General features: G+C 35.4%; 1 protein-coding gene across 2 annotated transcripts in view; it reads right to left on the bottom strand.

The window, feature by feature from the left end:
• Positions 1-1,819: 1,819 nt before the first annotated feature.
• The window catches only part of RAB28 (RAB28, member RAS oncogene family), a 64,159-nt gene continuing 41,996 nt past the window's right edge, over positions 1,820-23,982 (bottom strand). Inside the window, exons 5-8 of one of the 2 annotated variants that reach the window (XM_049797876.1) lie at positions 12,641-12,744; positions 9,651-9,728; positions 3,420-3,520; positions 1,820-2,494 (exon numbers count right to left, since the gene is read on the bottom strand). In XM_049797876.1, coding sequence (XP_049653833.1) covers positions 3,425-3,520; positions 9,651-9,728; positions 12,641-12,744 — 278 coding nt within the window. In that variant the 3' untranslated portion in view covers positions 1,820-2,494; positions 3,420-3,424. The remainder of the gene's footprint in view (positions 2,495-3,419; positions 3,521-9,650; positions 9,729-12,640; positions 12,745-23,982) is intronic. The other variant, XM_049797887.1, reaches the window with a different exon arrangement.

Raw genomic sequence — 23,982 nt, 5'->3', positions numbered from 1 at the left:
GGGAGAGTGGAAGTCAGTATACAATACAGAAAATCTGAGGAGGTTAAGAGGGGCAGCAAAAGGAGGGGCGGGGAGCACAGAAGACAAGAGATTCCTGGTTAGCGTAAATAATATGCATGTATGTTAGGGAGGAAGAGTGAGAGCAGCTTGGAAATGTAAACAAAAATATCTTCAGAGAACGTAGGGCTTTAACAGAAAATGGTGAAAAGATCAACGGGAATAAAACACAAAAGGATGTACAAGTCAAAAACAGCTAGAAAAACAGGCACTGAGAGTAAAAGATCATGATGAGACGGAGACATAAAATCCATGTGTAAAATAGCTTGGACTGGGACACGTATGGCAGCCTTCATACTGCAGGATTACCCCACATGTAAAAGCAAAAAAGTTTTTCATTATTCAGGGTAATAATGGTCTTTATGTATCTAGTTATGAAAAAGCATTTTCTTCTGAAAAGCAATATTACAGAAGTTTTCAAGAGAAAAGCACTGGGTTTTTTTAAGACCATGGCAGGTATTACGTGGGAAACAGGACTATGAAGTTGACTCACATGCGCTAGAGCAAGATGGCTCCAGCCATCCAGCTGAGCTAGGTTGGGCTCAGCTCCTCAGGAGGAGGCAGTTCTCATGAATATCTGAACATATGGGCAGAGTTCAGGACACAAACACACCAAGAAATCCAAGGGTTCAGAAAAACTTACCACGTGCTTTGGAGGGCATAAACTCACAAACTTATCAGCTACTTCAGAAAAACTGTTTCAATAGACGTTCTCATCTGGTGGTAGTGGAAGATAGTTCACCTTTCAATTGCATTTAACTACAAGGTAAAGCTATGCAGTGGGACATGAACTCCATGGGACGGGAGCAAGACCACAGACTGTAACCCTAGAACAAATAATTTACTGCAAATTCACACCTACCTTAATGTAGAGTAATCTCTCAATATCTCAGTTTGTTTCTTAGAATTTCCCACATTTGAATGATAACAATATTACAACACTAAGTCATTATCATGTAGTTATAAAACTATGTGTCAAGCCGCGTGTTCAATGGTTTAAAAATGAACTTAGCTTTTCAATGAACTCGGAATATACCAAAATAATAACAAATAGCACATTTTTGCCATCTGCAATCTTTTTTTTTTTAACACGGTTAAAATAGTTTAAATATTTTATTAAACTACTAATAGTTTAATAGTTCCAACTATTAAGCACTTGCTTGAATAGCTTAATAGGAACACTCACTTGAAGGACCTTACCATTTTCACTTATGATATACAAGCTTCCTTCACTGAGCCTCATTAATTTTCTAAATCTCCAAACGTTTTGTTGTACTTTATAAGAAAACACACTCTAAAGTTAAAACAGGAAAAGATTTCTAGTTTGGAATCAAGTTGGCTTAATGGTTGGTTTTTTCCTCTCCTTAGCTTTCTGTTCATCTGTGCCAGCAGAGAACTACATGTCTCAAAGAGATTGCTATAAAAGGAACAGAGGAGAAATGCGATGATCAGAGAGCAGACAGCTTTTTATCTGTCGTTTACTCTGAACTAGGAAGAAAAGAGTACCAGGCCAAAAGTCATTCAGTTAGTTATTAAAAATGACTGATCCTAATTGATCTATCAACAGTTTCTAATGCATGCTGAATATATCACTCAACATTTACAGCCCAAACTGTTGATGGAGGTTCATCCATATTCATGAAGATATATAAGCATATCTACTACTGCAAGAAGTAATGCTGATGTGGTAATAAAAATACACAAGAACACTAGCATTTTTCAGATCATCCATGGAGATAACTTGAGACTTCAGAAAAGTAACTGTTTTTATATTACAGCTTTATTTCAAGCACTGTTTCTTAGTGGATAAATTTATACATTTTGCACTATGTATATATATTAATGGAATACTTTTCAAATTACCCCTAGATAAAATATATCATGTGCTTGAAAGTATTCCAGCAATAGCTTTTCCAAGTTACATTTTGCTGACTTAGTTCAGATCACAGGAGAAAAGAAAAAAAATTTAAAAATGCTTTGGCAAAATACCCTTCCACGGTGATGTCTTTAAAAGTATTCTGAATGCATGACTTCTTCATCCTTTTTTATTTTGGTATTAGTCACATAGATAGGAGGAAACATATAAACACTGTTATACTGCTTTATTTAAATATAATTTAAAAGAATATAGATCTTAATTTTTCAAAGTGTGTGGTCTCACGTTTGAATTTCAGCCAGTCAAAAAACTGCCTGCTGCTTCTCAACGTCGAATGGTGCAACAAGTTTTTGAAACCTTTAATTGCATTGTTGGGATGGTCACTGTTAAAACAAAGTTCCTGGTAATCCCAGAGCCTGTGTCAAGGTAGGAGGACGGCCAAAGATATCAAAACAAAGAATAGCATGGTCATTGAACTGCACACATTGAGCTTCTAGGAGGATTAACGGTTCTTGTCACAGGCTCCTGACTGTAGTTGACAATATCTGCCTTCACCACCCTCTGTCACAAAAGAAAACACAGTAACAATCAGAAAATATAATCTTCATGATGGCAAAGCATTCAACAGATATTTGACTATGAAATATGAAGGGAAAAAGATTAGGTAAAACAGACACTGCTTAGGGTTTTTTTTCATTACCTTACAGAAAGCCTTATCAGGTGCTAATTCTTGTTCTAAATACCAGTTTATCCATATCAAGCAGAAAGAAGTGCCTTGGTAGGTTTTCACAACAGTACCAATGGAACATGACTTTTTTGCAAGAGCAATGAATACAACAGTTTTACTTCGATGAAAATTGTTTTGGAAATAATACTAAAAAAATTTGTTTACAAAGACTATGGTATGCATTCTTTAAGAATAAGAGCCTAAATTTAATTGTAAATTGTAAGCAAGTTTGTCTTTCCATCTTTACTCCAAGCACTTCACAGGAAATATGGACAGAATTCAAAGCAAATTTCAAATACAACCATATTTCAAAAAAGCTTTGATAGGCAGACTGACTAAAGACTAAATTAACATAAAAAGAACCTCTGCATACCGTAATTATTTATTTTTTAGTACAGATCCAACAGAAACTACCCATTCTATTTACAAAGCATTTGATAAGACTGTTGGTCTCTCCTATATGAGGAGAAGGAAATGAGATTCCACTTCCATCTGAGGCAGCTATGGAACATTTTGAATATACAGCACTGCAGGACCTTCCTAATACAGTAACATGAAGTATTTCAAAGTTTCTGTGAACTGTCTGGTTATTAGAAACACCATGTAATTGTACACAGAGTTCCAAATTAGTATGTGAAGTATTACAAGTGCTTACAGACACAAAATATATTTTTCCAATAGAACTTACTGTAAGGGTTGTTACTTCGTGTAAATAAAAGCAACGCAGCTTGAAAAAAACCCCAAGTTTTCCATCAATACCTGAACTACTGCATTGAGCAGACTTTGCTCTGGCAGTTGGAAGCGCTGTGACGTTGGTTATCTTCTTCAGGATATTTCACTAGTTCTGCCCTGACAACATGCTGTTAATCATGTATCAACATAATGGATAGAGGGCAAGGAGAAGAATGTAAAAAGGAAAGAGAAGGAAAAAAAAAAACGGAGAGATTGATCAGTAGTTGAAAAGAATGAATGAATGACATAAAAAGACTATGCAGAAGCAAAACGAAAGTGCATTTCTTTTCGGGCCTTATGCTGATACAAGAGCAACATGTCTAGCCGAAAGCGTCACTATCGGCGTTGGGGCTGCTTCTCAAGCTTCTTCAAGGACATGCCCTTTCAAAGCACCAAGTGAAATATTCATACATGCAATCAACAGAAGCGTATTAAAGCAAGAGAAGGGACAGAATAAAAAGGAAGGCAGTTCAGTGGAAAAGAGATGACAATGGCCTATTTCTTTAAGTCTAAGGTACTTAAATATTACATTAGCCAGCTTCTTATCAAAAATTGTAACAAATGCATTAGATGTACACATGCATCTTTACCATTACATAACTATCACATTATAACTAATATACAATCAAAAACAGTGACATAAATTAACAACCTCACATCTAAGTGCTGCAAGCTTTGATTTTTCTTTACTTCATATAAAAGGTGCTCATTTTCCCCCTTAAACTGTTGAAAGTTTTCTCGCTATTAATACAGTGTTCATGCAAAGGGGAAAAAAAAAATCATAGAACAATTTCAGCAAAGAAGTAACAGAGGAGGTAGGTCTGCTATGAAAGATACCCTAAACCAGTTTAATAATTCTTTCCTAAATACTTCAACTTTAACACAACATATTTTCAAGGTTAAAATGAATAGGTAAATGAATAAATACTATTTTTAAAAGGAAATAATATATAAACTGGATTGCATGAATATATAAACAGTATATATAAAGATTACCTCTGTAAATAAAACCTTTATGTCAAACAAGCAACAATAACTGAATTGGCTGGTAAGGGATCTGGATTTATTAGCTGCTGATGTACTCTCCTTGAGTTTAGTTGATCACATTCATATTATCTTATCTAGTGGACAACATTCGTGATTTACTGGACTCCTGGCCTGATGTTATCAAGGGAAAGGTTGCCAAATCCCATGTAAGGCAGTAGTAGGAGTTTTAGCATTAAACACTGTTATCTGACCCCACAGGACCTAGTTTCTTCATACCAATCTTTTGAGTAGAGATGGAGGGGTTGGGGGGGGGGGGTAGAAAAAAAGAAGGGGGAAAAAAAAAAAAAAGCCTTGTAATCAGTAGGCAATTAATTGTTCCGCAAAACATTGGTCTAAATCCCATCCTGTAAACACAGGCAGGTTAGTGACCCATGCTTAGGCACGTTGTAGCAAGAAACTGACTATCATAAATGACTTGGATTTTCTAAAGGAATTTCACCTAAATAAGAGTAAAAAAATACCACTGCAACATTTCTTATATTAACTTCATGGTAATTAAAAACTTGGGCTTCTTTGTAACAGTTTCTATGTCAGGCATATCATTGCCATGGTTTAAACCACTGTCGGTAATGAGAAATAACCTTTCTTGGTGCAGGTGCTCTGAATTCCAGATCTGACTTATCTGCCAAACTTTTTATTGTAGAAAGCTGGCACACACACACCTTAGTTTGCTGAACTGGCATTTAGTTAAAGAGAAAACTACACATCACTTACAAAAATGCTAGCTCTTGCCAATGCCAAGGAACAAAGCTGTACCCCATGCAGTTTTTACACTACGGTTGAAAGTAAAAAATATAGAAAGAAAAACATTTGATTAGTAAAGGAGCTATTTCCTCAAATTTCATCAGACCCTTGCGATTTAAAAGGGAGAGTATTTTGAGGACTGAAAATAAGTCAGAATCTGCAATTTTCTTACTTTGGAACTGTTCCACTTCAAAAACATGCTCTACTTTCCAGTCGCACATAAAGAGTAATCTAGTTCTTTGTTTCACCGCAGTTTTGTCCAAATAAGGGTTTGATTAACAGTCATCTCAGCATGTTAACAGACAAGGTTTAGTAGCTCTAGCTGAGATAGCTTAAAAACTTACCACCCCCAAATGTCTGTCCTATTCCTCTGCTGGAGATCACTGCTGCCAAAGGAGAGCTGGTGGAATGTAACGTGTACTTGCACCTCATCCGCTTCAGCACAAAGTCTGGCAGCTTCACTTAAAAACAACTTTTAGCAGCAGTTTAAGCTAAGCTGCTCAACTTCACCCAGATGTGGCCAAGGCATATGATCACCTTCCATTTTCTGATTCTGCTGTGGGAGTGATAAATTCCAGCAAAAGGGCAGTAACAAATAGCTTGGGTTGCATTAATATCTTAAACTGCTGCAGCTGTTTTCTAAAACAATGCATGGTAAATAATTCAATTTCTAAGGCTTGTTCTTGCAGTTAATTAACAGAAGTTGTGCTGTTAATTTGAAGGGGACCTAGAACCCCATCCACTTTTCACAAGAGCTTCTGCAGTTCTGCCAATCATCAAAGCTCAAAAGTCATGAGTCAAGCCCCACAAATTCATGCGAGTTAAAATAATGTGTTTGGGATTCCTGTTACTTATTTCTAACCACCTGTGAGTCACTTCCAAAATCCTCCCAGCGACTGTGACAATTATAATTGATTTTAAACACAAGAACTATGATCTTCAGGCATAAAATCAAAAGCGCCACAGATAATTTTTGAAGAGTATTCTCTATATCATACAATCAGTAATAATGAAGAAATACATAACAAAACATAATTCACACATAGCATTTCACTGTTGGCATTTTACACAAACTCAGTGTTACATCTTATACTTTGTTACCACCGAGATTGAATGAAGATGTCTGATATCCTCCGACAAGCATATTCAAGCAGCAACCTTCTCATTTTTCAAAATAAGGAAATCTCACAGGACACAAAATATGGAAAATTCAAAGATATAATCCAGCATGTAAATAGCGCACATTTGTAAAAACTAAAATGTATTTTACTCTTTGTTTAAAGATTAAATCCAAGTCAACGCTTACATACTTAACTGATTTAAGGATGTCACACCTACTATTGTATTGGTTTTATCTGCTTTTTTAAAAGCATTTATCTAGCATTCATCTATCTATCTATCCACTTTTATAATCCAATAACTAGAGTATTAAATGCCTAAAAACTTTAAGGAACGCATTCACATAACTGTTCCACAATTTAAGGAAGCCCTGTGCCCAGTTCACAGATGGGGAAAAAAACCAAAACACCACCACACTAAGGGACCTGTACCTGTCATAAAAAAGGTCTGTGGTAAACCAGAAACCTAGTAATGGCAACATCATCTAACACCACCTCCTTCCAGCCAAGAGAGCAGCTCCATGCTTCTGGGAAACAGCACCTACACATTACTTCAATTAGGCTTTTCCACTGCAGACTAATAAATTTCTCTCAAGAAATGTCTTCTATTCATCTCCCTGAGGATATGAAGGTTAAAGTTTTCCTTCTCCAGTTTTATGTAGAGACTTTCCCTTTCCTATCTTATGAAGCGACCAGGGTATTTGGTTCCGTTCAACAATGAACCTTAAGATACAGCTAACAGACAGTCACTCCAATACAATTCCCATTGGTTTCTCAGTGACTTAAATTAGGGCAATTCCTACAGCCCACTCAAAACGGCACTCTCAAAGGAAGCAAACATTTACTGGTAACAAAGAACTATTGCTTGTACGGAGTAGGCTGAAACTCTGCTCGATCAGCAGAACTTTGCAAAGTTAGGCAGTTGCTTTCCAGCTCTCCCTCTTTAGCTACACACACAGCGTAGCCCCACGTAGTGACTTCTGCTGTACCTAAATGGCGACAATGAAGCTTCTTTTCTGTCAAAAATTGAGAACTGTAATTACAATACTAAGGCAGGAGGAAGCCTACTTAAAGGTGATACCGATTTGACATAGAAAGTTATGTTCTCTTGAATCAGGTCTATATAGAGGTTCTTACTTCAAAAACAACCTAAAAATAGACACTTTCTTTAGAAAGCTACAATTTTCTGTACAACCCCATTTATCATATTCTCTTTTTAATTTAAGGTATTTGCATACCTATCTACAAGCTTACATGTAAGCTACCAGAACACACCACCGCACAGCAGAGAGGTCTAAGAATGATATTCCAGTGTCAGCTAAACAATTAAAGAAAAATTAAAGAACTTTTTATGTGCTGAATATTTATACGCAAATAATCATAGAGCTCAGATCAATAGATGGATGGTGCCTTAGTAGTAAAAGATAATTGAAAAGACACACTCAATATTTCTCTACCTATAAATTTCAGCTTTTCAAAGTTCCTTAGCTTTGCTTGTTAGGTATGCACTGTAAGTACACTTTACCATTTTACTGTTTGCAATACAGTTTTCTAGTTAACCACTTCAACACAGATTGTAAACACTGCTGTGGCGAAACACTTTCAGAAATTACGTATTTATTGTATGTTTCAAAAAGCAGGAGACCAAGCTGTACCTAAGAAATGTTTTGCTTTTTTTTTTTTTTTAAATAAGCTTGTTGACTTATTTTGTAGTACTTGTTTAATGTTGGCAGTAACTAGCAGTTCCAGGATATTACACCACTGGAACAGCTACCTTTTGGTTCAATAAGTAAATGTAAAATAAGCGTATTGTAATCTCAGATGTCATTATATAGTAAGGGTTGCCTCAGTAGTATAATCTTTGGTTTTGAGGTTTCTGAAATTAGGTTTGTATAAAATCTTTTTGGTTTAAACCTATGCAGACAGTCTTACTGGCAGGAAAATTATTTTTAGAAGCAGGAACTAGGAAGAAGGAGGTGGTAAGGGAAAAGGGGTTATATTAGAAAACCTCTTGCTTGCTTGCTTATTTGAACAATTAACATATTTTTGATCTCCTAACTTTCACTGATAAAAACTAAGTGACTTCCGATTCCGGTAGATACAGTTAAGCAAGTACTCACATTTTAATTAATATAGTTACAGTTCAATTTTTTTAAAATAGCAAAAACATCTTTTCCCAATTAATTCGTAAGGTCCTAAGCCTTACGAATGCTCTCATTAGAGCCATTTTGCATACAGCAATAACTGAACAGCATGAACTGCAACAAAGCTCTGCTACAGTTCAGAGCAGGATATGCAGCAGGGTTTTGCCATGTGTTCACAGCGAAATCGCTATATTCACATCCCTAACTCACTGCTAACCAATGCAAGAGAATGAGGGACAACTTACTTGACGACCTTCCACCTATTGCTGGGAAACATTCTCCCCTCTCTCAGCCCTTTCTTACTGCAGAGGAAATGGCAGAAAATCCCCAAGATAACACTCATAACACAAAGGACAAAACACAAAATGCAAGGGCAGAAACTATGCAGCTCCTTTAGGGGGAGATTATTTGGGACTGGTACAGTGCGAAAAATAATTGCAGATGCCAGGGAGCTGTAATAGCTACCCAAACGCATGATTCCACAGGTCTGCCTGCTGTTGAATGAACAGGATTCATTTCTCATTTGCACGAGAATAAAATGGGAAACGGTGACCTTACATAGCAAATATTCCTTCCCCGAGGCAGACAGTCACTACTGAGGTCCTGTATTACACAGGCACACAATGAAGACTAAAATCTGAGATTACCCAAGCATAGGATTTGACATAGTTAATTCCTGACTCTCTGATCGACAAATAATATTTTTTCCTGTATGACAACAATGAAGATTGATTTAGAACATTTCCACTCAGAGAAGCTTATACCTTCTATCACTTAAATTGGTAGCATTCCAAAATGAAATGTTTTTAAGTATGTAAAGAATTTGAAAAGAATAATTGTCATAAAAACTGTATCTGACATCAATGTATAGTATTTAACGTATATATAAGAGTATCTTCCATGCTAACTGTGTATGCATATAGAGAGAGGTTTTAATTTCTAAACCAATTTTAAGTACCATTTTTAAACAAACAGCGCTCAAACTAAAGTTTTTTCCTAATTTTTCGAACATACATTTTCTTGCTTCAGCACGTTTAATAATAAATTACGTGGTGAATAAATAAAAAAGCTGTTGTGAAAGTAAATAATTGTCTTTAGAACAACAGATGCAGCTTGTTTTAAAAGACAGTTATTAAATCGCAATGAGACATTTTTTAAATACCAAATAAAATACTAAGAAAAAACATGTATTTGTGGAAAATCACCTGTGATTGTTCCAATTCTGCTTTGTTTAATTTGATGCCAAGTATGTCAGCAGCAATTCTCTGAAAACACAGGAAGACCTAAGGAAAAAAATTTAAATTGCATTTAAATGATTAAAAACAGACATCCTTGAGGTTCTTTCAAATATATCAACCATTCTTGAACTGTAAACAATGAGATATACAAAATTATGACCTGTGCAAAACAGATCTGAAAATAACCTCATCTGGTACATGCAATGTTGTTTAAAAATTGGAGAAAATAACTCGACAATGGTACAAGGAATGAATAGTATGCTGGATTGTTAAGCAACACTTCTACTCTGCCTCCAGAGACCTAAGTTTAAACAAGCTTTTACACAACTCTCCTCTCAAATACTACTCTCAGTGCTATAAAATATGAATAAGGGTATTCACTAACGTTTAGCGCAAAAATATATTACCAGTGTATTGTGCAATAGAGATGTAGGTTTCTGAAATTGAGAACAACGGAACTGTGCATCAACATCACCAAAATCTCTACTGCACGCGTTTAAAAAACATTAGCAATACGAAAGCCAAGCAATGATACATTTGTTCTGAAGAGTCCTACAAAACATCATGGGTGTTATATCGAACAGAAGTATCTAGGATACAAGAAAGATGTATGGCATGCAGCAGCCTGGCAGAATTAGACTTTGGACATGGTTTGAAAGATAACATTGGGTGGCAATGCTATCTTAAATAACTCCTTTACTTCATCTCAACGCAGTCCACCAACCCTAGTATTTAGGCAGCTGCATTTTAAATGAGATTAAAGAACACAAAAGATGTTAAAGAGAAGCAGCTTAAGCTTGCGCCGCTCCTGAACACTGCAGTGTCAAGCTACACATTACATTTTACCAACTTGGTTATTTGACTGAGCTCACAATCTAAACTACTAACAAATATTGCTCTTCATCATGCAGCTGCCACTTCCAAAAGGTAAGGCCTGTGTAAGTGCTTTTAGTCATTTTCAATGAAAATTCAAAAAAATACCATTTACACAATCTCTTCTTACACCTGAGATGGAAACCAGTAACGAATTAGTGCACAACCAACAAACCACAGTAGCTTCCAAAATAATTTCTCTATTTCTGAACTCCTTGTCTGTTCTACTAGCATCCACACAGCAAGAAAGGAAATCCTGGACAGACTTACCTCTTCCAAGGACCTACTTTAACCCACACCAAGCTCTCAGGTATACTGAGCTAGACCACCTGCCACGAGGATGCTTTCTGCACAAAACATCAGGCACGAGTTCAGTGCTTTAGTTATGCAATTTGATGGACAGTAAGACAGTCAGCTATACTAAATCTTTAATGAAATTTTTTCTCCTAAGGAGACTTTTGGGCTTTTCTATGTACATAAAATTATCTTTTGCAAACGAATCTGTTGGAAAGATCTGAGGTAAACAAAACAAATCATTTATCTTAACTAAGTATTTAAGACTCCTCTGGTCTGTATCCACAGTAGCAATGGATGGCCTCTTCTTAAATCACTGTCTAGGCTAAACACCCTGTCTTTCCTGCACAACTACCCAAATACAGGAAGATTTTGAAAGGCCAGTGTGCAGTAACAGTGAAAGGGTTAATTCATATTGAAAGGGTCATTCCATATTGAAACTAAAAATAAACTACTGTAAACTATAACTTATACCTTCTTTTGTTAGTAGGTATTTAAACAGATTTCTGGTTGATGCTTTCTAGGTATGTTCAGATTTACTTTTGTTTTTAAACAGTAAGTTAAAAAAAAGTACAATCAGTATATATAGTGGGATGCTGCTGTAATTCATCAATCAATTAAAAAGACCTAACAAAGATTCCTTCATAATTTGTAACACTAAATTTATCAACCTTATAAAAAGAACTGCTTTTTCTTCCTATTACCAAATCCCACCAAAAGGTTGTCTCCTTGAGAAAGGAATACATTTTATCAGATACACGCGTCATTGAGTGAAGTATTATAAAATTTTTCTTCAGTTTCTAGCAGAAAAAGCCTGAATTTTCACACTTGAACCAAAAAATTATGCCAAATATTTAACACAAACTATAAGGAGGATCAGGAGTCACTGCATTTGTAAGAGCAGTATTGTTAGATTTCACAGAAAAACTATTATCTTATAAAATTAGGCAGTCCATTGTAGAAATTTCATCAAAGATGTTAAAACAACAAGTGATTCCATTTGTGTTACAGAATTATATTTCCATGTAATTGAACACGGTCTTACCATTCAATAACATACAAATAAAGTAAATTATGTTGTCATTCATAACATTAAGGAGACAGATACAGAACTGTTTTATGGGAACGACAAAGTCATTAGGCATGTGACAGAAATCAAGCAAAACAATACAATGTGATTTAATTTGACTGATACAGTCAACTGAAAAAGAACCTTTTCTTCCATATGCTTCCAACTAAAACAAATAACCCAGTTAGCTCAGAGTCAAAAGAACGTTCAAAAATGTGCTCTGCAAAGCATTACAAATACCAGAATGTTCAAATTCCAATGGACCTGCAGAGGGAGTGTCTCTCATGGCTCAGGACCCATATTAAAAATTTTGATTGCAACAGGGTCTTGTGACATTATCAACTGTTGAAAATGTCTATATCGATGGTCTATAGATGGGACTCCACCTGGAATGAAGGAATACATTTAACTACAGGCTGACAGCAAACAGAGGTCCAGCTGGCCTCAGTTCTCATGCTGATGTATAAGCTAGACCATTTCCATATTAAAATCTATACCTCAAACTGCAAATCAGATGAGAAGCCACTGTAATTAATACCAAATATATACACTCATACAAAGATCTATTTTTCACGCAACTAGGCAGGCAAAAAGGACCTGCAGCAGCCAAAGTCCTCAATGGTTTGACATGTGAAGTATAATAAAACTGCTGCAGATTTTAAAAAAAAAAAAAAAAAAAAAAAAAAAAGACATCTACAATGGTTTTATTTTTCTTACTTACAGAATCTCCTGTCTTGGCCGACACGAAATGGCTACTCAAATTGTTTTCCTGACAAAATCGCTGGTGCTTGTCAACTTTCACTGTGCGCATATGCTCCAAGTCAACTAAAAACAAGTTGAAGAAAAGAAAAATTACTACAATGGAACCCATTTAGTTACCTGTCTTAGAAATTATTCATTGGAAACACAAAAGATATAATATTTTCCTTTAAAGGTGTATGCAAATGCAAGTTTCTTTCTTTTTATAATCATTTGCCAAAATAAAAATAACGAATTACATCAGATTAATTTTATTTGCAAAACTAAAATGAAACCACAATTAAAATTGTATGGTCAAACGCAACAAACTCTTTTCTGAAATAAAGGACAAATTTATCTCTGGGTACACACAAACACTTTGTAACAATTTTACTGCTAACTACACACAAAAACCTGAAGACAGAACTAAATTTTGCACATTCTGTTTGCATGCATCATGCATATTGGAGATTCCAGTGTAATCTAAAGACTTTTACAAAATAGAGTTCGCCAAGCACATCTGAATCTTCATATTTTTTTCCCAAGTAAAAAATGTAAATGAGTTATAAAGAACTTTATTGCAGCACATGGTAGAGCAAAAACATTCACTATAATAAAAAAATGAACTGAGTAAAAACACTGATGCTTAAGTTACTTGTTTATGAAGCTTTCAATTCCACAAAGGTATGGTTCAGAAAATCAAAAACAGTAAAATGCATATTTTAAGAGTCACACAAATTTTCATTTTTATCATTTTACAACCACTGGAAGCAGAGCAAAGCTTTCAAATGGTATTTTATGTTGAAAAGCACTGGTTGCTTCCAAAACAACATGGAACTCAAGTCTTGCACAGGTTTTATTGTGTACATTCCAGTTTCTCCAAATCTGATCCTAAGGTAACTGGAAACTATATTGAACAGTTTCTCTTTTTATTGCATTACAGTTCCTATAAGGGTGTTGACTCAATGCCGTCAAATTATAAGGCAAATATATTCAGAAGGATTTAAGGACAACCAGGCTCTTTGAGTCAATACAGGAAAAAAAAACTTAAACTGATTTCCTGAGGAAGGGACCCAACTGACTTGTAAAAACTTGTAAATTTGCAAATCTAGTAAGCCTGCATAATAGTGTCATTTGATTATCAGCTGAAAAAATGCTCTCCTAGTACATAAAAGGCTTTATTTTAAAATGATATTGGAGGTCTTTAATTTGTAGGCTCTGGAGATTTTCTCTTGGAGATTTTTAGTCTAACAGGGGATTCCTACACCCCATTTATACTGCTTACCTTGGTTAATGTGGAGTTTTTGCCACATATTACTGTTCCTTGCACATCAGTAAGGCCTTGTTTATAAGAACAGGCCTAAAATCATCCAGTTACCACAGGCATTAATTTGTGAAGGACTAAAATACTAAGCTATTAACACTGATGCTTGTAGTACAGTTTTTCATAATACTAAACGTAGAATATACAGTTTCATAAAAAATAGGAAGAACAAACACATTTACTAAGAGAAAACCCAAAGTTGATAACAATTTTGTTAAAAACTCATGCAGTCTACGTAACAGCTACTTAACTTTCTTCTCTGAAAAATAACTACCAGAAGACAGCCTCTGCTGAAATGTTTTTAAGAATAAAATACAGCATACTGCCTAAACCGTATCATTATTAACTATTATTTTTACTCTTCACACATTAGCTTTAAGAACAGCTTAGAAAACACAACAGTGAGATTAGTCTTTTGGGAAAAATAAATATCTATTTTCTTTATTTTTATTTGATGAGCTCTTAAAGGAACCTTAAACCCAATTTTCACTCACTGTATTTCTTCGACTATGCCCGAACTCCAGAAACCTACACACAATTACAATAAAAATAAATAAATAGATAGATAGCATTTACACTGTATCCCTCTAAAATACCATGAGATGCTTATAGAAGTCCGCAAAGACAAGCTCACAAGTTACAATCTCTCTCAAACTCTCTTTCCCAGGAAGGAAAGAATAGGGAGTAGAAGAACACAGCAGCATGCTAAACGGTTGATGAATTTTCAGGAAGACAATGCCACTGCCATATTGGAAATCATATCCTCAAATGCCTCCTATTTTCTATTTGAAGAAACATCAAGAATAATATATGGTCAGTGGAGCATATACTGTACTGGAGTAGAGAAATTAGAAGCACAAGATTCTGGGATCTAACAGACTGGAAGTGAAAATCAAGGCAAAATTACGTTTCTGAATTTTGTGTAATTCTCCGTCCCTCTCCCCACTCACAAGTATTTCACCCTGTGCATTCTGAATGATGGGCAGTCTGCTGTGAACCGTACAGTTCGTGTTACACTAGGTAACTGCCAGGTAAGTGCCCACGTGCACACTCTCAGCCCACAGTAAATGCGAGGCAATTCCTGTTACATTAGCTCTCAATGAAAGAGGGCAAAGTTTTAGCACAAGAAAAGGGTTTCAAGTGTTAATAAATATTTAAGTATACAAAGTTGCAGTTTGCAGTCAATGAAAGACAACTATGATAACTCAAATTACTTTGCATCGCCACAGGCTAAGGGCACAGTCATAGACAGTTACTGAAGACCAGCTAAAATACAGTGAATAGTTACCCTCTAGTCCTTTTTTTTTTTGAACATCTGACACTGGTCGACAGGCAGAATTCTTAGCACACCAGGAGATAAGTCTTGTTCAGCTTTTATTTAGACATCACAGCAAAAAGACTTTAAGGAGGGATTTGGAGGAGAAAAATGATGTTCTAAGATGATGTTTATAAGGAATGCAGGGACTTTATAGAAAGAAAACTAACAGCTGGCCAATGTGGGCTCATATGATGAGCCAATTAACAGCAGGAATAGATATCTTGGGATGAAGGATGATCCTAGAATGCACTTAAGCCATGAAAAGTTTAAAGGCAAATACAAGTAAGTTTTGAATAGAAAAGAAAGAGAATCAGACACATAAATACAGTTTGATTTTACAAACCAGGAAAATGATCTTGCAGAGTATTCTAAATGACTAGATAACATTGCATTGGCCAAGAAAAAGGAATTACTGAAATTAAGATGCAAAATAAGAACATTTTAACTGTGGTAATGGTTATGATAGGCCGTATCTAACAAAGGTCTCAAAGAAAGAATCTGCAAGATTTGGACACACATCAAACAAAAACATTTATAGAAAGCCCCAAAATGAAGTTTACGTGCCAGATGGTACAGTCATCCTCCTCATCTGAAGTGAAGGAGAAAGAAGACAACGGTGGGGAAAATTAATAGCTCCATTTTTACCAAGTAGAATATAAACTGATGGCTAGAAATCCACAATGGGATGTCTAAAGGAGACACAACGATTTTAGTCTGAAAAGTGAAAGGACATTTAACTATTTGCAAACAGTGAATCTCTAAAGCACACAAATGTTACAAATCAGTACTTTGGGTTAAGTACTCGGATACAAACTGCTATCTACATTAATAAATTATGTTTTCCGATTGTGAAAAGCTAAAGCAACCCCAAGATGTGTAAATTTTACAGAATGGAGTGTACTTCTTTGATCTACCATTGCTAAAATTCTAAAGGTCTTAAAAATAGGACCAACTGGCAGGAATGGCAGTTGAAATTAGCAAAGCAATAGTTAAAATGTCAAAGGAGTACACTGCTACTTCCTTGACTATACAGGAACCACTTAGTGTATTTGCATTAAATGGAGTACTTAAATAAGCCACACAAAAATTGAAATCAGGTAAAGCAGAGGGACATCACGAGCAATGGGGGGAGAAAGAGACAGAGAGAGGTCATAGTATTGTTTCCCTGATTGCCCTGATAAGGACAGAAAAAGGGGCTCATCAGCCCCCAAAGTCATTTGGAAGTCCCTTTCTAAGAAAAGGCATCCGCAATATGGACTGCTGCAGTTTGCTCATTTTTATGCCTGAAATACACACTAGAAAGCTTGTGCAACCACTACAAAAAAAACTCCATAGTTGCCAAAAATTATCTCCATTGCCTTATTTGTCCTCTCCTGCAAGTCTGTTTCTGACTAACTAGTCAGGAGCCCAACTTTTTGTTTCTCTGGAATAAAGCTAAACATTCACCTTTAAGCTTGTCTAGTGTGAAGAGTCATTTCAATTAAAGCTAACAAGACAAACTGCAGCTCCATAACTAGCAGATCTGTACACATTTGTATGCACAGGTATCCCATAAAGATACTGCCACAACAAAAATAGATTAGGAACTTCAGACATGACTTCCACCAAGCCAGACAGATCCAAGTGAAAATCTCCCCTCAAAGATGAAGCCATAATAGATCAGTGTCTGCTGTAGCAAAAGTAGGTAAGGCTTACTAAAATACTTGCTTCTCAGGAACTCTAGAGAGTTCAATTTTGATTTGTAGGTGAGACTAAACAGAGATCTAGTGAGGTGAAAAAACAGAATCTAAGAGAGAAATATGGAGCTCCCACAGAAATCCCAAGGATACTCCTTTTAAGGCATTCCTGAAGATCTGAGAAGGAAAACAGGTAAGAAGAACGCTGCAGAATTTAGGTAAGGAAAAAAATGTAAACACCATCACAGTCACCTCTGTGGAGAGCAAGTGAAATTTTGAAAAAGACAAGGATAAAATAGGTGTTTTAAGTTAAGACTGGAGAGATTTGACTAGGTCACATCTTCAGGTGATTTATACGAACATTTTCATTATCCTTTGAATTGCTGCTGTACATCACTCATTTGCAGTGAAAAGCTGATAGACGGTGCTAACTCAAAATGGAAAAGGAAACCATATTTTAAATATCTGCAAGGCTAGACATCAAATGATAGAAAAATTCTGAGTAAACCCTTGAAACAGTATAAATAGTCATTCAAAGTCAAGTCTCTATATAACTTTACTTGAGAAATTAAGAGTAAGTCACTGAAATTTTAGTTTATTGGGTAGTAGCAAGGGAATAGGAGAACACTAGAAAGTGCTAGATAAAACACAAATGGGTGTTCACAATCTACCCGCACACAGCCTTTCAACAGCAAATAATTCTGCTACTTTTGACTTGAGACTCTGAAACCACTAATGGTAAATAAATTAATGCCAAATTTGTTTCTCTTAGATTATTTAGATATATGTACCATTCCATAAGATTAAAAAAAAGGCCTGCAACAAGCCACGTAGCACCACTATGCAGGGACAAACAATCATTTGCATTCCATTACACCATCTATATGTGGAAAACCAATAGTCACACAGCTCAAATACCACTTTAGCTCACCTGCTTCACTGAAATGAACTAGAACAAATATAATTAGCTCACCAGAGTCTGATTCAAGGAATAAAGTGTGATATCAAATCCCACAGCTGTATTGGCTTAAAATTAAGGCAACAATAAAATACGTGTAACAATTTACCAGAGTAATACAACTGGTACAAACACGAAGCCAGTAAGTATTTTAAAATATATATCATCAGTTAGAAGAATGATGAATGTTCTGGGTTTATAATCTTTAAAAATGCCAAACATGTAATAATAGCATATTTTGATTTCAATATTGTCACACAAGCAAATAACTGCACGTACTCTAAAAAGACAACAGAACATCATTTATGCAGAATGTAAAGGCTGCTTCTCATACTATTTATCTCCCTTTCCCACAGGACTGCCAGTCTCTTCTTTCATAAATTCACTGGAGAAGAACTCCATGTAAAACTACGGGGGGGGGGGGGGGGCGGGTTAAGGTTTTTTTAAAGTTTTTTTTACTCCATTTTGTATGAATCTTCCTTTCAGGTAATTCTGGAAGAAACACAAATATCTAACTTGTACAGGTACTTCCAAGCAGCTGAAAAAATAGTGACAGTACTTGTTCAGAATGGCATAAACAGCTGAGTGGCATGCATAATGCATGCTAAGCAAGTCTGACCGTTTAATAGTTTGTTGGCATTTCTCCTGGATCGTGAGATTACCCTTGCAAACTATAAGGACTATACAGTCATTTTAGATGATTATACCAGTGATAACTAACCTAACCACTTTCTAAACCATATGTGTGAAAAGAAACATGAAAGAGACAGTTCAGAGAATTTCAGTAAAGGGATGCCTCTCCACCCAAATCTGACTGTCTTTCACTTTCATAGCTTGCAGAGGGTGTCTGTTACAAAGGGGCAGTTCTCCTGTTTAAGCTGCACTTTTTTTTTATTGATAATTACAGTATTTTCCATCAAAACTGGTATTAACACACAAATTAATTTACAACTATCTAGTTTTGTAGTTATCATGCATATTATAACTATTTAATATTTTAATATAATTAAGGGTAGTTTTAAAGTTATGAGTAAATGTGTATTAATCTATGGTACCTCACACAAATATATTCTTTTATAGTATGCTGTGAAAAATGAAATAGAAATCTTTCTGCAAAGTATTTGCAGCTGTTCACACAAGGTATACAATTACATAATGTTTAAATAATGAGCTATCATGATTAGCCCACACAGACATGACAAGTAAAATGCTTTAATAATTTATTAATTTGATTTACATGTGCTTAAAATTATGTACATATTTTCTCTTCTGAAAATACTCCAGGGTCATTAAAAAGGGGGCTGTATATGACAATCTCTTTTTCATCCTATTTTTTGCTATAATTTCAGACTGATTTCTTAAGAACAAACCTAACTTGAGCACCTGAAAACCGAACAGACTGAAGACAATACTGTTAAACAGTATTATCCTCATGCAGTACGCACTGCTCAACAAGTGCAGTCAGTTTAATTTCAGAGTGTGCATGTTCTGCTTCTCCCATGCATAAGCAAAAGTGCATGAAAAAGGGAATAACAGGGATTTACCTAAGACATGCCAAATAATCTCTATTCTAAAGAATAAAACAGAAACCATGATGAAGATTGGGAGCAGCATTCTGGGCAACCAGATTTACTGCCCAGTTTATCAGACCTCTGCCCCGTAGCACCTACCTCAGCAGAGCAGAGCTTAGCCGGTCCCACTGCTCTGGCCAGAAGGAACCCCTCTCAGGCCTCTTCTGCCATAAGCAATATTACCCAGTTTTAATTCTAATTCTGCCATCACTCCAAAGAAAATAGGAAAAAAAAGCAACAAAAAAACACCTCCCTAGCTTTTTATTGCTCAGCTTACCAGTAACCTACTGCTTTCCCACTAAAAGATGGAGCTATTTCACTATGCCTTAGTTTTTGAAGAATATTTGAATGGTTTACTTAGAACTTCAAGCAAGTGCACTTTCATTTTCTAATTAGACACAAAGGTTCTTTCTGTGTTAATAAAAAAATCATGTGCTATAACAAATATCTGATGTTATTAATAATTATTATTATCTGATATAATGAGTAACCAGAATTATGCAGAAATAATAATAAACCAATTTGTCAACAAATCGTACCGAGTCTGCAGTACTATCAGACTTTGTGTATTACCTAGATTTTTAAAAATCAATTTTGATTTGGTACTTTTAAATTACTACAGCACACACTTCTCAAATATTCAAACCTAAACGCTGGAGTGCAAACTGCAGCTTTTTGTAGTTAAATTTTTATTAATACTTTCAATCTTTTTCTCACACTAAAATTGTATAACTGCCACGAAAAGAAAACTCTTTCATGGAAGTCCTGAAAACTATGTCACTACTCTGATTTAAGGAAGCTCAAAATGAAACATAAATACAATTCCAGTACAGATTTTCTCAGTATTTTTTTTAGGTTATCAAGCAAACATCTAGAGTGTTGATCTGGTTATACTCATGTCAGACAAACTACATGTCACATTAACTACCTCCAGGAAGTTATTCCAAACACAAAATAAACTGTTTATGCCCCTTCTCAGATAGATAGCATGACAGATTGTTATTAGTTGAAGACAGATGAAATACATTAATTTGATTGCAAGCATGTGTTTTCTTTCTCACTGTCATGTACACTCTACTGCTGATGCTTCCCTATGAGGACATAGTAACAAATCAAATGTTGTATTAGAAGACTTGCTAAGGCAGAATAATAATAGCTGGTGCTGCACTTTAATACTTGAAAAACTATACTTAACATTTCCAGCTACAACAGGAAACCACTGGTTTCAGAAAGCAAAAAAAAAAAAAAAAAAAAGAGAGCTTAAAAACTCTTGTAATTTATACAAAACATTGCAACACTTGCTCTTAAAAAATAAGAATTATCAGCAAATACGCTTCTCAATCATTACAGAAAAATATAACTTTCTAAATGCCAAATCTGTGATCTGAGCTCCTTTTAAACCAAAAGACAAATTCCTACAAGAGAAGAAAATGTATGCCTAATATGGGAAAGGAAAGGTGACCCAAGCCTAGGTCTCCAGTTAAAAACAGAAAGGCATCTTGCCTGTGAAGTGAGGTTTGCCTGGTTTTAGGCATACCTCTCTTATGGGCCTCCACTTATTTGTACAAAGCCTATGTGGAATTCTCTTTCCTCTCAAAGAATGACATACAAAGACACAAAATCTGCGATGAGCTCTTAGAATAAGGGTACTTCACACAATAAAATCAGGTTGATGATGCTAATAGTTTGTTCTAACACAGGAAATAATAAGAAAGAATGTGTTTAGCATGTCAAGTTCTCTTTGACTTGTATTTATGGAAGTAGCTGTAGTCTTTTTATTAAGCTTTCTACAGTAAAAAAATCCCATACTAAAGGAGACCTTCAAATACTGTTAAACAATAAAGGACTACAGCATTTTTTCTAAAGCTATAAAACATAGTGGTTCTTGTGCATCTTTAGAAGACAGAAGGTTAATGAGGTTAACATTTCCAAGGTTTAAAATAGGTTTCAACAAAAAACAAGAAGAACAGCCAGAAGCAAACATCTCCATCTCAGCACACCAAGTTCAGATAACTATAGAGGACACAGTGTGACCGGATTCTCACCTAATAAACAAGCGTGTATAATGTTTGGTAGATGACAGGTCATTTTTAAGAAGATATGTTAACCTTTGCAAATACAAACAGCAGGCATCTTTTCATACCAGAGTAAAATTTCTTATGAGGAAAAAAAGAATACGCCCGAGTTTATTTTCAGAACTAAGATTACAGATGACTGGCTTACACAGCTTGAAGAGACAGTTAAAGAGAAAATAAGAATATTTTTTTCTCAGCTAGACATTTCCCATTTTCATTTTTTAATAAATTCTTGGCAGAAATTCTTGCAACCATTTATCGTTTGACTGAACAGACTAAGATCACACTTTAGTTAGAATCTGATCCTTTCTGTTAGGTACCTATACTCCTTAACCCTACCCTAATGCAGACATTTTGGGGAACAAGTATTCCAAAAAGATTATATTATTAAACAAACAATTGAGTCACCTTGTAGTATTATCTTAGGATTAAGACATAATCGGAACAACTCTGCCTTTTCTTGCCTTTGTAAAAGGGTATCGTAAGGACACAGAAAGCAAGAGAGGAGGATGAAAGGCATGTGTTGACTGCCATCTCCCCGCCCTGCAACTCAAGTGACTAAGTACACTGAAGATATATCTAGATGGCAGACAGTGGCATAGCAAAGAGATGACCAAGTTAACTTGAAATGCACCAATCTGGGCACAAGGAGTTTAGACGTGGCAGCACAGACCTCTGTGCACATGATTTTACCATGTATCTCTGTTTACTGTCTGCAGCGTACAGACCTAAATAAATACACCCTTAGGCGTGTTAACAAATCAAGTGGGGATGTGAATTAAAGAATGTAAGACTTTTGTGCATACTGGTATGGAGAATGAACAGCCCAGCTTCAGCAAATTAATGCCACCCTCTCTGAAAAGCATCTTCTCACAGGACTTTAATGTTCTCTAATTTCACACCTTTGGTTAATTAGTTTTTACTTTCTACAGAGAAATGTATCCTAAGATTACAAGTCCCTCCTGGAAAGAAGGCAGTTTGTTCATTGTTGCTTTTTATCGAGTCAGTCAGATTCTTACGTGGCCCTTATTGTCAGTTTATAAGCACTTTGCAATTACTAACAGATCATTTGCTGACTAATTCTCTTCCCAGTAAATTAGGCAAATACCATTCTTATTTTTACAAATGGAAAATGAAACATGCATGCAAAGATAAATTTAAAGCCTTGCCTAAGATCACAGGGAGTTTCACTGAACCATCAATTTATTGCTTTGTGCACTAAGTCATCTTTCATCTTCTTTAGCAGTTGTGTTCAGAAAATCTTTGTGCCCATGAAAAATTTGATAGTAGTTAGTTGTACTTCCTCATTAAGTTAAAAGCTGTTAATTTGGATTCAAACATCTTTCTGAATAGCTACTTCCTGGAGACAAGGAAAAATGAGAAAATGGCTGGGACAGGACAACACCTCCCAGGTGGATCTTGTTTGCTCTATTAATTCAATTATAAAAACCACTGGGCAGTCACAGTGACCAGTACAGCACACAAACACAGTTGAACGTGTTTACTGAACAGCACTGAGAAAGCAAAACAACACAAACTAACCTGTACTCATACAAAACATAATCCAGGATGCCCCAAAGCAGCTGGAATTCCAGTCCTCACAGGCATACTCTAACACACTGGCATTAGACAACGAAATGTCTAATGAAATTATATACAATACAGTAATAGCATTAGGGTGACCATCTCGGAGAAATGGCAATTCTGTTAATTACACACCATAACTCAAATACAATAGAGCATAAAAATATGTAATAATTATTTTGTATCTCTGAAACTCTAGCTGCAGCATTTCTTCTCACATTCTTAGAAGTTTCTACAAGTAATAAATATAATCTTTCACCTTTTGGATACAGCATCCTTCACAAACACAGTAATTAAACATACACGTTGGAAAAAAAAGAAGTTTCAAGTTATATGCAATTTTCTAATTCCCAATGTTTTAGTGACACTAACAAGAAAAAAGTTATACCATTTAGAATCTACATTTTCTCTCACCAGTATAACACCACCCTTTACAGAGCAAAATATAAGAAACACAGAATTACTTGTTTCATAACCTAGTAAGAATATTTTTAACACTAGATGACTGCAATGCATATTTTAAAATGTTTATATGAACTCCTCTCAACAAATTCTATAAGCCTAACTTCAAAAAAACCATTTCTCTTTAGATTACACGTTACCATTTTTGATAGTAGTTTCCAAACTTCCCTATAGCAAACTTTAATAACTGCCCAAGCAGCCTGAAACAAGACTTGCTGACAGAAAAATAATAACACACCTTTCTTCAACTCAACATGAAATTATTTTTATCAGGACTACTGAAACTTTTAAAAAACTGCTTAAATTAATTTAGCTGAGCTACTACTGACAATTTTCTGGACTTCACTAGGTTTTCCC

This window comes from Accipiter gentilis, chromosome 3 (genome assembly GCF_929443795.1).
Source record: "Accipiter gentilis chromosome 3, bAccGen1.1, whole genome shotgun sequence".
Classification (NCBI taxonomy): Eukaryota; Metazoa; Chordata; class Aves; order Accipitriformes; family Accipitridae; genus Astur; species Astur gentilis.
Note: the sequence above shows the minus strand (reverse complement) of the source record. Positions and strands in the feature narration are given on the sequence as shown.